This window comes from Lates calcarifer, linkage group LG9, assembly GCF_001640805.2.
Source record: "Lates calcarifer isolate ASB-BC8 linkage group LG9, TLL_Latcal_v3, whole genome shotgun sequence".
NCBI classification, from domain to species: Eukaryota; Metazoa; Chordata; class Actinopteri; family Centropomidae; genus Lates; species Lates calcarifer.
This window is the reverse complement of record NC_066841.1, coordinates 10,804,115-10,819,482: the sequence shown is the minus strand read 5'-3', so window position 1 is coordinate 10,819,482 and position 15,368 is coordinate 10,804,115. Positions and strand designations below refer to the sequence as shown.

The window sequence follows — 15,368 nt, the reverse complement described above, 5'->3', positions numbered from 1 at the left end:
CCTCATTTCTCCTTATTAAACCTCCTTTTATCCTCTTTTCCATATCTCTCATTACCATCCTCATCCTCTCTCTCTGCACGCTTTCTCCGTCTCCCCCCCTTTCCGTCTTCCCTCACACACAGGCCTGGTGGTGAGGGAGGCCAGCATAGAGATCACCCGGCAGCAGGTGGAGGAGCTATTTGGACCGGAGGACTTCTGGTGTCAGTGTGTGGCCTGGAGCTCCGCGGGGACCACCAAGAGCCGCAAAGCCCACGTCCGCATCGCTTGTGAGTAATTCTCCCCTCCCTTCATCCCTTTTCTTTATTCCCATTCCCTCTCCATTATTCAGCCTTTATCTGCGCTCTCATCTTTGTATTCCTCTCCAAACAAAATCTCTCAGCTGCCAAGGAAACGTGTCTCGCAGGCTGACTTGTGTATCATGACAGATTTATAGATTCTGGAGATAGAGGCAATGAAAAAGGTTTTTTACTAACTTGGGACTGAAGTGTCCCTTTGTACTTGAGTTGGTAAAAAGCCTGTAAAATCTGAATAAGTCTTCCTGTGTAAAGTATAAACCTGGAGAAACGGTGCGGGGGAAGGGGAGAGCTGTGGCAGTGTATACACAGTAGAGACGATACGGCACATGTTTATGCCAGCGTTCCCTCTTTTTCTTGTAGGTGGTCCTCATTTGTTCTCTACTTGTGTGTTTGTCCTTCTATTTAAAAAAACATAACACAATTGCTTCCAAGTAATAAGGCATATTTTGTTGTCACTAATGTTCGGGCTCATTTCTAAACCCCCCCCCCCACCCCCCCATCAAAAAAAAAGATCTGCCAATCTAAATCTGAAAAGTTTAAAAAAAAAAAAGAAAAAGAGAAGTCCCTGGAGGGACATAGTGAGGAAAGCAGAGTTGTTAAGAGTATAGCTTGACATCAAGGCAGTGCCTCTGCAACACAACACATATTACGTAACCCAAGAGCTCACACGTTGTTGTCAAACTTCCACCTGAAGGAAGTTCTTTTATAGTATCAGCTAGATCAACGCACTTTCAAATCCTGTCAAAGTCATTTCAAGACATTGTGACTGACGTCCCGCCCAGATTTGCTGTTCATGTTTTGACTTGTGGCAAGTAGGAAAAAAAAAGAGCAACACCCACTTGCAGTGTGTTTTGTAGTCTGTGTAGTCAGAGTGTCAAATATATTGTTATCACTGCTGGATAGGGCTGGATAAGGATATCACTCGAGCCTGATGTTTGGTTGGCAACTCAGTGCCACTGTCGAAATGATTTAATCTCCACTGTACAGTACAGCAGAGTAGCACAGCACGGAGTCAATATCCATGGATTTCACCTGATCTACTCCATTTAGAGGCACTTAGCAAGCATTTTTATGTCCCTCTGAATTTTCACCTAATTCTCTTTCTCTGCATTTTCTTTATATCGCTCTCTGTCTCTAATGCTCTCTCTTACGGTTTCACCTCATTTTCTGTGGTTTCTCTCTAAAGTCAGTGTATTCCCTCCATTTCAAACACCAGTAGCTCCTCTCATTACTGCTACTGTTATACTATCCTGGTGAATCAGAATCATGCCTCTCCAGTCTCCCACTGAGCCCACTCCCGCTGCTCCACCTCCTATAATCACCCGTGATGAGCAGCCTGCCAGCACTAACCTATCCCTCAAATCACAATGGACCCCTCTTCCCCTCCCATTAGCTTCTGCTGAATGGATTAGCTCCTCTACTGGGCTCTCTCTCTCTCTCTCTCTCTCTCTCTCTCTCTCTCTCTCTCTCTCTCTCTCTCCAAGCAGGCTTCTTGTCAGAGCCAGACTCTACCCCGTTAGGCTAATGGAAATTGGGCTTGTTTTTCTCCCCTGTCCCATCATCTAAACATATACAGTTTAATCAGACGGTGAGTCAGAGCCAGCGCTGGTGAGTTAAGAGGTTGTTGTGTTTGAAGAACTGGCTTTCAGACTTGGAAAAAAAAATGCTGGTCTGGCTAAAGGTATTGTCAGAGGCTCTGTGCGCTTGTCGGAGGAAGAGAGAATATGTGAATTCCTTGTTATTGCCTTTCCTCGCATGACCTCCGCAGATCCGTTTTGATTGGCCTCCGTTTTTGGGGTGCGGTGATTGCTTGCCAAAGAGAAACAATAAAAGTATGTGCACAGAAGCAAATTAAATAAATGAATCAACGGAAATGCCTTTCAAAAGATTGGTGGAGGGTAATGTTTACTGAAAAAGCTGGAAATTGATTTTCTTGTTTGTTTGGGGCCTTATAATTTTTTGAGAACGCATACACATAGCATGATAAGTAAAACCTTCAGCTTTATTACTAGTGACTTTACTAATGATTAAAACCCAAACTTGACAAGTCCTCATTGTCATGCCTAATCTAGGTTTCCAGAAGCACCTAATGATTTAGCAAGAGAGGAAGAAACTGTTTCTGAGGTGTGAGGCTGGAGTAATTTAGCACGACAGTGAGCCAAACACGTCCACTTAAGGTAATGGTTGTCATATGTGTATCTTTCTTGGGGGTTTGCGCGGAGCTGGAAGTGTTTGCGCGCCGAGGAGGGAACTGGTGTGACTCCCACAGGAATGTCGACTCAGCTGGTCCCACACCCTTTCAGTGTCCCGTGGTGCCGTTCAGGGTTATGAGAAGTGAGGAGAGGAGAGAGAGAGAGAGAGACTCCAGAGGGGAAGCATAATTTAAACCCACATCCAATAAAAATATACAGTGCAAAATAATCACTTACATGCTACTTAACTGGGTTCCATCAAGAGTAACGCCAAAGGTTTGAAAATACATGATGAAAAAAACAGTACAGGCAGTGGGTGTTTAATTTTAGTTTAACAAGCTGCAGTTGATGTGCTACAAGAAGTATCAGTAATAAAAGCATGAATATTTCAAATTAACTCACAAACACTGGCCCATACTATCAAGACTAAGAATGTAATTCAGCCTATTTGATGTTTTCTATATTCAGAATAATAATGCATACCCGTGGTGGTAATAACAGGCTCTGGTTTAACACTAAAAGAATTGATTCTTTTATTGACAAAAGACAACATAAACAGAAATGTAACTATATGTTAAAAAAAAATCTTTTGCATTTTTTGATCATGTACAGGAACTTTTTTTGTTGATTGGCTTTAAGGAAATTATGCAGCTCTTAAGTCAGAGTTTCCACTTTTCCCATTGTTAAACATGTTTGGGGCAAACCAGAACCTGCTGTGGATGTTACCACCAGTAAGTAGCTGCTAGGCATTATGGTCCGTTCTAAACCACCAAATGGCATGCTGAAAAGCTGCACGCTGAGCAGCCCCAGGCCAGTGGTTTCCTCCCCAGTGACAACTTGCATTCTCTCCCAAAGGCTTTATGCAGAGAAACTAGATTAGATTTGTTGGATTTGATTGTAGTTCATATACAGTACAGAGTGTAGGAGAAGGTGTACCTGATTCTCCTCCTCCCCTGTCATACTGTGCCTACATCTTCTTTTATCTTTTGGAGGCAGTTTGATCCATTTTTTGCATTGTAGATGTGACAGCAGAGCAACAGTAGAATGACTCTTATAATTTAAAAACAACAGAATCATTCTGAGACTTAATTTTGCTGCTTCCTTTCCTTTCCTGTCCTTTCCTTTTTTTTTTCCTTTTTTCCCTTTTCTGTCTGTCTTAAGAAAAACAATCAGTTTGTCCTTGGACCCAAAATCCATGAAGCTATGTCCCAGAATGTACCCCTCCAGTCATTCCGTCTTTTAATTTCATACCAGACATTTACGGAAATTGCTTTCAATTCAGCAGTCACCCTTTCAGCTTTTATAATACATTGAAATGTGTGAAGTCATGGCATATTCCCCTGAAGACACGCATACTCTCAGGTTGCATTGGGACAAACTCTCATTGAATTTGTTATTTTAAGGTTCATTTTTCCAAATAAAAAATGGACCTTAAAACGATGATAGGTAGTCTTTAGGGCTTCCGGGTGTAGCCCGATCATGTATTCTGTAATAAGAACATGATCTAGTTTCTCCTGTAGGGGATTTGGAACAGTTAGCTGAACAATGAAATGTCTCTATTTCAGTATAATGTCTCCCCTTGCCGTAGCTATTGAACAAAAAGAAAGTAAGTGATGAGATCTGTAAATTGAACCTCTATCTTGATCAGTTTTTAGGGATGTCTCTCTCTATTACAGGTGATAATGCCTATGAGAGAATACATTAATGTGTGCTCTGTCCACACTCCTGTGTCCTATTACACTTCTACAACCACTGTACCCAAGAGTATTGACTCATTATGTGCAGTCTACTTTGTCTTCTGACTTAGAAATTCTGCCATGCAATCTGTGTCACTGCACATGAAACTTGAATTCAAAACCAATAGTTAATACAATAAATCTCTTTTTTTATGTTATCACACAATGTCAATAGCAATCCATTACTGTATTAATAGCAGTCTGTGAGGAAGAATTTCCATATCCTTTCCAAAGATTGAATCGTTGAACCGGGGTCATTTCTGGGTTTGTTTCCATGGACACACTTTTAGGTGTAGGTAGAAAGAGAAACGGATGTGTTGGTATGCTAACAGAAACTTAGAGATTAGAAGTTAAATAGAGGCAGAGTCTCAAAACGTCTCTTACTGTTGCAGCATGTTTGCACCTTTCTTTTAGAGCTGAATGACTGAAAATAATAGTTCTTTATCTCACACAGTCTCTCAGCTCAGTTTGTCTCCGTCTTTCCTGCCTTTGTGAAGGACTGCTTTGATTAAATTGATTCCTTTTTTACAGTTACAGACTATTTCAGAAAGTTGATGCATGTTGTGCATGTGTCCCTATACCCAGTAATGTATTAATGTATTAATGTACTACGTATTGAAACATTTGAAAAATAAAGTCAAACGAATATACAATTGTTATATAGGAAAAAATATTATATGCTGTGGTGGATGTGGTTAATCGCTTTTGATTAAATGTGTCAGTGAAAGGGCTATGGAGTATGTGTGCCAGGGATATTACAAAGGCCTCGGAAATGGTATCAGTGGAGTTTGGAGGTTTGATTATAGATTTGATGCTCCAGTGAGTCCAGAGTTCCCAAGTAGCGCTGTAATTCCCCATTAATTCATTTTATCTCCTCTCCTCTCCTCTCCTCTCCTCTCCTCTCCTCTCCTCTCCTCTCATCTCCTCGCCCTGTTGTGTATGATGCCTGCTGCTCCTGTCGTCTGTCTGTGCAGCAGGTGATGATTTATGTCTAATGGGCTTCGGGTTCCAGTGTAGCATGACACCCCCAGTAATCCTGCCCTGTCAGCTCCACTATCCCTGGCCCTGCACTACTCCATCAGGGCTCTCACACCACAAAAATATTGGTTTTTCATTGGAGGGCAAGTGATCCTCTTCTCCCCATCTTCCTTCCATCTACTTCAGACAATTTATCTGAGTGCTGAAGGTGAGGGACATAGAAATAGAAAGCATAAATCTCAGTCAGTGTTTCTTCTATTTAAATACACACCATTGTGTATTGCTTTTGCACAAGCGGAATAATTATTGAGTTATTTCTTTAGATGATTTATTGTTAGTATAGCAATACTATTATTGATTAACTCTGCATTTAATATTAAATATAGCTCCCAACACAGCCCTCATGTCAACCTGTCAGTGACGCATAGATAAATATTGATGCACTGTGTGTTTTATTTTGTATTCATTGTAGACTTGAGGAAAACGTTTGACCAGGAACCACTTGGGAAGGAAGTGTCACTTGAACAAGAAGTGTTACTCCAATGTCGCCCACCTGAAGGCATCCCAGCTGCTGAGGTAAGGTTCAAATGTAACTTCACTGAGCCACTACTCTGTAGCTGTTAATAGAATAGAATAGAATGCCCTTTATTGTCATTAAACTAAAAGTACAATGAAGAAGAAAATAGAAGAAAATTAGATTATTTGTTTGAAAAGGTACATTCTAATACGCACTTATACGTGTTTCCTGTAGAAATGCAGGCATTTGTGATTATCCATAGTAAGCTCAGCCAGAAGCTCTTGCCCCAAATCCAATAAACTGGCTGTTCTGAAAAGAGGTTTATGTGGAGAGCTTCGCTGACTTTTTTGGTGTTGGTTTCTGCTGAAATGTCACCATCATGCTTAATTATTTTTTTTGAAGTATATAACGGGTAGCTAAAATATCTGTAATTGTATGTTTATCATAGTATTTATTAGCACAAAGTCGAGGCTCTGTTCTTTCATGACACAGTAGAGGGTGAACACTGTGTGTTGATTACGGAATTTGCCTCAGTTGTGAACTCTGCCCATTTCAGAAGTTGCAATGAAATAACACTGAATAAATCTGACACAGTCCAACGCACAGATAAGGGCATTTTTCCACTACTGCCTAGGCTATTTAAGCTGTTTGGGTATTTCCTGAACATCGGCCAGTCACTGCAATTTGGTCAGAGGAGAGAAAATTGTAATTATCTGCAGAGGGGCGAAAAAAAAAATAAAACCAGTTGTGTCCCCGTGTTACCTTAGCTCAGCCAATATCTCCTCCCTGCTCTACTTCCTCCCTGCCCGACAGTAGAACACTGTTACAGCTGCATTTGAAAAGGCTCAGTTGAGATTGCAGGAACATAAATAGAGGATGAAAGGGTGGTTTGATGGGTGGTGGGGGGGGGGGCGGCTTTGGGTGTATTTTTTTTCAGCTGGGGGTGTGGGGACTGAACTCCGTAAAGGCTTGTGATTGACCTGGAAAAGCTGAGTTAAGTGAGTGGAACTGCACAGCATTTATCCCTGCTGAAAAGTGCTGACAGGCTAAATGGACGAAAGTTTGAGACTGGCACTCGGCAGACTCTCCTTATACAATCCAGGCTTCAGTGTTGATAGTGTTGCTGCAACAGCCATATAGTAATGGTGATTCTGCCGCCTGTCTGAGGTCTCTGTCAATCCTGGATTGGCTCGGTGCAGCGTTTAAAGACTCAGCTGGAGTCCAATCACGGCACATCTATGCTTTGTGAGACATGGAGTTGCTGTGGCAACCCAGGTGAAGACTTGTCAACACTAATAGGGTTTTCAGTCTGGGTAAAGGTGTGCATTAGTGTTTGGTGAAGTAGAATCAGTGCAGTTTTCCTATAGTTACCTGTCACCAAACTGACCATCTATGCAACATATGAGAAAACCAGTAATGTTTGGTTAGGTTCTACGAGGAACAATGAAGTATTATTATATCAAGTCAGAATTCAGGTTATGATTTCCTCAAAAAAGAAAAGAAAAAAAAAAACACTGAACAGATTGTTTACAGTTCTCCCTGCATGTGCCATTTTCTGTGTTCTGACTACAGTGATTGTTTTCTGTTTACTTTTCCTTGTCTGATGGAGTTGACTCTTATGTGTGTACAGAGGCACACTTTCAACTTCTTTAATTACTCACACTTACCTCATGGCTATGAAAAAAAGACAACAGTTCCTTTCCACAAGTTATTTCTCCTCTTTTTTTTCCTGAACTCAAACACAGCTGCCTCAGTGGGAAAGAGGACAAAACTGAATGCTGCTTTTTTCAACTGTGTTAGTCAGTTTTTTCTCACACAAGCCCGCCAGAGAAAAAGCCTTCGGAAAAAAGCAGATGGGCTAAGTCTGTGGTTACATATGAAACGGCAGAAATATGTAGCAGCCGTTGTGAAGGAAAGATCTGTCATATTTCACCCACTCTAAGACAAAAAAAATACAGAAAGGATGAGAAAGGCTGAAGGCAGAAGGAGAAGAGCTGTTGAGGTTTGTCGGGGTTGGAGCGAGTAGGTTGTTGTCAGGCCTCCAGAGGGCTGTCAGTTCGCTCTGTGGTTCCTTTACAGGCCTTTGCCCAGCGAGGGAGAGGCTGGCAGGATGGAAGGCTGTGGCTGAGCCATAAAACCCATACTCTTACAGCACTTTTGTTAAATCATGTGGACTGTATGTGATGGACATTGTGCCTTTGCGGCAGGGTTCCAAAGCTGTTCTTTCTCAAAAAAACGACAAGCAGGACACACACACACATACACATACACATTCTGTGCTGAATGTGCATGCACTGCATTGTCCAGCTGTACTTCCACATGCATGTTCACATGTCACAGTACCAGCGAGGGCATTAACATGCCTGCATGCACAGACACATGATAACAGGCTGCCAGCAGCTCAAATAAGCAGTGAAAGTCCATTCATCTATTCTATAGAGTGAACACTGTGATTGTGGCTGACCAGCTGGCAGGAAAAGATTCACTGCGGATGACCTGGAAGAAGAAATCAGACTTTTGTGCTTCCTCTTTTCAAAGAAGGATAAAAGACTTTTATGATTAAAATCTGTCATGTAGGTTTTTGACAGTTATCCAAACTTCACACACACATACTGTCATTTTTGATAGTACTAAAATAATGGTTTACTGTTTGAATAGCTTCCCAGGAGACATCATAATAGTTAAATGTTTGCAAGCATTGACAGTTTGCGATATTTCAAGGTGGTTTATATTTTTTACCTCAGTTTTCAGAAAGGAATTCTGTAGAGATGAGCTGTTGCCATATTTTTGCAGCTGTTTTAGATGCTCACCCCAACACGCACGTACATTTTCAAAACCAGGAAGCCCACGTTCTGCAGAATCAAAGTAAGTCAATCACAATTAGTTTTGATCTCAGATTACAAAGTGGCGCTGTGCTATTTGTGCTCCTTCTTTGTCTTTCCACTCCTCAGATGATTTACATTATAGGTTGTCAAGATGGTTTACCACAGTAATGACATCCTGTGATTCCATTCAAGTGGTTTTGAGTCTTTGTTGGCTTTCTGCAGGGGCTGTTACCCCGAAAACCAAACATTATGCTGAATAATCAGGATTTGCTCCCGTGATGATGCAGCAAGTTTTCATAACAGAACATAAGAAACTGTTCCCTCCCGTCAGATGTCTCAGAGGTTTTCATATTTGGAGGTTCACTCTGAGGTTTCCTAGCCCTTATTTTTTGACAAGTTATTCTCAGTTGATACATTTATTTCCTGAAGTACAGATAGTCCCTGAGTTGCGCGCACACACACACACACACACACACACACACACACACACACACACACACGTTCACACACAGACGCGCACAAAGAAAACAAGCAGCAGGCATTTATTTTGGCTCTGCCTGCGACCATTACCAATGGAACTTTGGCCTTGGAGGACTGAAATGCTGCGGGTGAGGTTTCTGAAATAGCACAAGGATTCAGTCATCTGAACGTCTTGTATGGTCTGAATACATCAGACAATCACCAGGCTTCCTTAAAGTCATTGTTACACATTTCCATAGCCATGAATATTTGATATATACGTAATCAAGAGCAGATGAGAAATGTAACTGTTGAGGCTATTCTAGGAAGAAGGGAAAAGAAGCGATTTGGCAAGAAAGGCTCTCTGCACTCTTTCTGCGTTATGGGGGCTTCCTTGGTGAGTGCCGTTCATAGATAGAGTAATGAATGTAAAGATAGGGATTGAGGACTTTCCATCAGCTCAACGTAGATCCTTCCCTTTGAATAACCCCATGAAGCTCTTTCAGCAACATCTAAAGGGCCTCTACAGAGGTAACAGTGGCCTCTTTTCATACTCAAGAATATGTGGCAGGCTCATAAAATGGACTTAAATCTCCTTTGTGAAAGATTGCAGCTTTATTGTTCCTTTCTCTTTTCTTATGCCCTGCACTCCATCCCCAGCTCCACTTCAGAGCACTTGTCACAGCCCTGAGAGAAATACAAGAGTTCAGAGGTGATGCAGCGCCGTGAGCTGCTGAGCCTGTTTCCATGGAAGCGGGATTTTAATTCAGGCATCTCCTCAGTCAGCCAGGGTCCTGCCGTGTTATCATGGGTAACGAGTCATTGATGCTCTGTGGGGAAGGGGGCCCTGCTGCCACGATTAAGTCCATTGGCTTTACTGAGAAGAAAGCCAGGAAACAAAAAAAGATCTTTACTTCACACTCCCTCATCCAGAGAAGTGAGAAAACCAAGTCAGATTAATTCAGACAGCCAGGGCAGCAGCAAGGGCTAAATTCAAGAGTTTCATGCTCAGTTCTAAAAGTCCAGCAGGGACAGTAGATTTAGTTATTAAGTTCAAATTATGTTTCCGACATTTATGTTATTGGCTAAATATAGCGATAATGACTCTCAACATTGAGTGCTGTGGCATAAAATGTAATACAGCTCAAATATCTTGACCGTGGCGCTTTATGGAGATCCAGCATCCGCCTTTTTCCACACATCACACCATGTAAATGTCAGTGATTGCTGTTGATTTTAGGCCCAGTTCCACTTAATAGGCGAAGTGAAGGCGAAGCGCGAAACAGCAGCTCGTCAGGTCACCTTGTCAAGAAATAGCTGAGTGCTTCCTCCCAGTCAAAATGTTGCGCAGGGTATTTATGAGCGGGGGCCAGGAATGTCAAGAGTAACAACACTTCAGTGCCCAGCGAAACAGGAAGTGCGTTTTCATTAAGGTTACCCATGGGAAAGGAGGTGTCAGGAGGCCAGACCAAATCTCTCTGGCAACCAACCAAAGATTGCCCTTCAGGCACTCACCTGTCAATCACTGCAGGTTTCCTGCGCATAGGCTGTGATTTACTCTAATAGCCCAACATTTATGAGCTCTGCTGTCCTCTGTACTAAGTCACTGCCCTTTCCACTGTTACCTCAAATGAGTCGGGCATCAATAAACATTTTAGACATGCAAACTAAAAAGTAAATAAAAGATTACAAACTGATACTGATACTAGGAAACAAAACCAAGCAACTTCTACAACATGAACTACAACTTATTTATTGATATCTTTGAAACCTTATGCCATTCTTTGTGTTTTTAACCTCTGGTTCACCTGCCATCTCAGTTTTCTCCGAAGTTTTCTCCAGAGCCTCTGGTAAACATATCTTGTTTGTTCCAGAGAAAGTTCCAAAAAGGACATGAAATGATAAAAATCACATATCTCTCTAAGCAACCTGGAACCGCAGGGAAGGTGAATTGCTGTGTACCGGATGGCAGTTTCGTTTAACATGGGAATGAGACATAAATGAGAGAGTTCTCATTTTGGGGTAAACTGTTTCTTTATCACTTTAAAATGGTTTTTGAGCTGTTTGCGCTGAGCTTGTGAATCGGTTCCAGCATTTTTATCCTTTCTGCTGGATTGTATACCGAGAGTTCTGACCTCTATCACAGTACAAAAACCCTCCCACTTGGTGGAGTTATCATCTAAGCCTTTTTAAAGGCCAGGGGAGACTCGGGGAGACTAAGCAATGCGTGCACAGTGTATCACACACTTCTCCCATCTTGCAAAGTCTCAACAATGGGTTATACTGTTCGACTGGTTTATACTGGTTTATTATTTCATTTTTCACATAAAATAGCATGCGAGTGCCATTCCTCTCTGCAGTCAAGTTGTAAATTCAGACTTGTCCACCCACACATGAATAAATCAAACCATTCTGGCTTAAAAACAAAATGTACAGTATAATGGCACAATTCCCATAGTCACATCATCGCCATGGAAATATAATCACCTATTTGTTGGACCAAAGATGGTTTATACACCAATTTTTAAACACATCATTTTTTATGTATCTCCCCAACAAACAGACAAAAAGACAGTAGGGAAAACATAACCTCCCCCAAGCATTATGTCACTTGTAATCATGATGAGTGATTGTAGGAATCATATTTTAAGAGGCATGTGAAGTGTGCAAGGGAAAACAGAAAGAGCTGTGTTACAGAGGTGAAGTGTCTTGCTGTCCTTGGAGCTAGTTTAAGAAATGGCTGTTCTCCTTCAGCAGACTGTGCAGAGCTTTAGGCAGGACTGAGTTGGAGGAGGTCATTACTCCTGGCTCGAGTCTCGGTCATCCGTCTTCTATGCGAACACCTACTGTAGTAACCGCTCCAACTCCACCTCTCTGTTACCTAACCTCCTCCTCCCTAACCCTTCCCATTCCACCTCCTGCTCATACACCCTCACACAAACACACACACACAGCGTAGTACCGGCATATGCACACGTACAAACATTTTTCAAATCACATCTCAAGATATCACACCTTTGTGCATTTCAGCTTGTTAATATTTATACAGCTCACATTTCCATACTTGTCATGCAGGCAGATGCAGAGCATATGGCTTGTTGTCTCGTAGTGAATGATTGAATAATCAGTTTGTAACCTTTTGTGGCTCATTCTCCAGGTGTGCCATTCAAGCCTAGAGCGGATATATAGGCAAATGAATAAATTACGCTGGATAGATATTCAGACTTCACGTGGAGAAGCAGGAGAGCTCATAATGACTTCTCTGTAGAGGAGTCTCGCACATTGCTGTGGAACATTTTTTTCCTCCCCGTTCTTGCTTTTCACACCCCTTTCCACCCCCATACTCTGCTGTACCTTCTATTTTTGACACAACAGCGATGAGTAATGAATGGTTTTGCCTTGCACTGGTTCTTAACAAGTGAGAGGATTGTATACAGTGTGTTCTGTATATTGAGCTAATTAGTGTTGTGCTGGCACACCCTGGCAGTGCGCAGAAACATCCCACTCAGTGGTTACTCCTACATTGCTGCTGTAGCCAGGTCTGCAGTCGGCTATGTGTTCTAGTGGGAGAACGAGTGACAGTGGAAGGACACTGAAGCTGCATCTTTATTCTGGATTCTTTAAAAGAACACAGACAATCATGGTGGGTCCGTCAAAAGACCCGAGGGCTAAATGTGTGGGGGCAGTTGCCCTGACCCTGTTTACAGTTCAAAATGTGATGTTAGATGTATATACATGTGAAAAATAGCTTGGAAAATAATAAAAAGGAAATAGGCTCAGGCATCTGTAGTCAGTATTTTTAATAATAACCATGGATCACATGGCTTAACTCACAGAGAATTAACACCAGACTTTGCAGTTCTCCTGTGTGTTACTGAGCTGTCAGCTCATTATTTTGGTGAAACATACTGTTTTAGTTCACACTCATCACTTTCATCAGCATCATTTTACAGCTGAATCAAGCAGCTGTTTTCAGCAAAGTTCTAAAAACCCAATGTATGCTACCTGCCCAGCACCAAACAGCAGCTAGACTAAGTTAGCAAACACCTGGTGAACATAGTGGAACATATAGTGGCTAAAGAGACAGATATATTCTCAGGAGTTGGTGGTAAAGTAAAGTAAATATTGGACTTACATTAGTGAGTTGGATACAAATAAATGCTAATGGCTGATCCATATCTGCTTGATGTGTAGATAAGTGGCTGTTTGCTAACAGGTTTATCAATATGAACTTTATAGTATATGAAATATGTCAGTCTGCTGTTATTTTATTTTAAAGATAACAGAAAATTGGAAAACTGTTACTTCCTGGAAAACAGGAAGACTTCAGTAAAATGTCTGGATGACAAAATCATCTTCAATTCTCAAGTCAATGAAAAATCACACTTTTCTGATATGTTCAATGATATGTTTATTCTTGACTCATCCCTCAACATGTAATGTTTCATTTCAACAGGAAATGTCTGTAATAATAGAAACAAACTGGAATTAATGCCTGCTTTACTATATCTACACCTTGCTATGGCTTTTGTTGATACATTGTGGTCATGTGGTATTTCCCAAATTTCAACTTTCAGCCTAAAATGCATTAAATCCATTAAAAACTAAATGCAATAAAATGCAATAAAACGCTTAACAAAAATGGGATCCAGGTTCAGACTGTGAGAATGGCAGTGCCATTGCATCTAGAGTCAAGATTACTTCTGAACTCCTCTGTCTGCTTGACCATGGCACATATTTCTTCACTTCACATACACACATATGTCACTGATTTGTCTCTAAAATTGATTTCCTCCTCCATGCTGTATAGCTCGTCCATTGACATATCTCTTTCTCTAACCTGTCTTCTCAGTGCCATCCTATATATCCTGCTCTGTGAACTTTCCAGAGCTCAAAAGATGAAAAAATCGTCTCCTCTCGGTTGGATGTCTTTCTTCTTTGTTTACCTTTCACTTTAGTCATTCCCTTTCCCTTCTCCCTCATTCAAAGTCTTCACCTCCTCAATACAAATTCATCTCTTTGCAACCTTTTTCCTCCATTTCCCACATCTTTATTCTTTCTTGTCCATCTTTTTCTGTCAGTGGTGATGTTTTATATATATTTTGGTACCCCAGTGACTGCCCCCCCCGCATGTGCACCTACTTTCCTTCTCTGTCATCTGTCTTCTCTCTGTCTCGTGTCTACCTGTCTCTCTTTTTGTCCATCTCCTTCTCTTCCTCCCCAGGTTTATGTGTCTGTCTTCCTGTCTGTCTCTCTGTCACTCTGTTGTTTCCAACCAGACAGGAAGACTCCCTCTCTTTATGACAGCTGACATGTGGCAATTTCCCTTCGTTAATGACAAGAAATGTGCCAATTACCTCTCCGGATGTTTCGCTGCCAATCAGACACTAACGAGCTGTGAGTGAATGTGTGTGCGTGCGTGTGTGTTTGCATGTGTGTGCAAGCTTGTGCATCTTTGTGTGCATGTGTAAGTCTGTTGGCACGAGAGAAAGTTGGACAAGTGCTGTATTAGATGTAGTCTTGTGCTGAATTTTAATCATTTGAAATCTTTTCACGAGCATAGTGTAGAGATTGGCTTACCTTTTCATCTCTGGTTTTATTAATGAGTCCTAATTATAGTCTGTACAGAATAAATGATGGGTTAACTGTTGCTCACTTTTGCTCTCTCTCTCTCTCTCTCTCTCTCTCTCTCTCTCTCACACACACACACACACACACACACACACACACACACACACACACACACACACACGCGTTCCCACTTCTGACATGAGTTTCTACCACTTTCTATCCCTCGTCACTCTGTCTCCCTCCCACCCTTCCATCTGCACTGAAAAGCTCTTTTGTTCAATTTTTAATTACCTTCTCATTTAAAAGTGCTCTTGACATCTGAACGCTGTACGTTTGGAGAGGCTGCCTCTGTGATTGGTGCAAAATTGGATAACCACCTTTTTGTATCAACTGTCAATCTCTATTCTAAGATCAGACCTTTCACTTCACAGTGCCCTGTGCTCTCTCTCTACACACACACATACACACACACCCAATGTGAGCACTAAAAGACAAAATATTTATCGTGTCAACAAAACCATTGTTTCTCTCGTTTGCATCATCTTCATTTGTTTTATTGGAGTTATGTTCCCTCACTTTTCATCATGACAAAGTGAACAAAGAGCACACAAAATGGTGGTCATATCACTGTCAAATCTGTTCTCTGAACAGAGTGGTCCTGCTTTCTGGTGATGTTGTCATATTTGTTAGTTTAATTCAGCATTAAAGATTGATGGTAACACAAAAACACACACATACGCAAACCTATGTAACCCTTATTCAATAGATACTGTGTACACTGATGCATGCTGCAT

General features: G+C 41.5%; 1 protein-coding gene across 3 annotated transcripts in view; it reads left to right on the top strand.

The window, feature by feature from the left end:
* The window catches only part of unc5cb (unc-5 netrin receptor Cb), a 108,520-nt gene that overhangs the window by 67,963 nt on the left and 25,189 nt on the right, over window positions 1-15,368 (top strand). For all 3 annotated transcript variants that reach the window (XM_018685217.2, XM_018685218.2, XM_018685219.2), the window contains exons 3-4: window positions 123-266; window positions 5,675-5,778. In XM_018685217.2, the coding sequence (XP_018540733.1) occupies window positions 123-266; window positions 5,675-5,778 (248 nt within the window). The remainder of the gene's footprint in view (window positions 1-122; window positions 267-5,674; window positions 5,779-15,368) is intronic.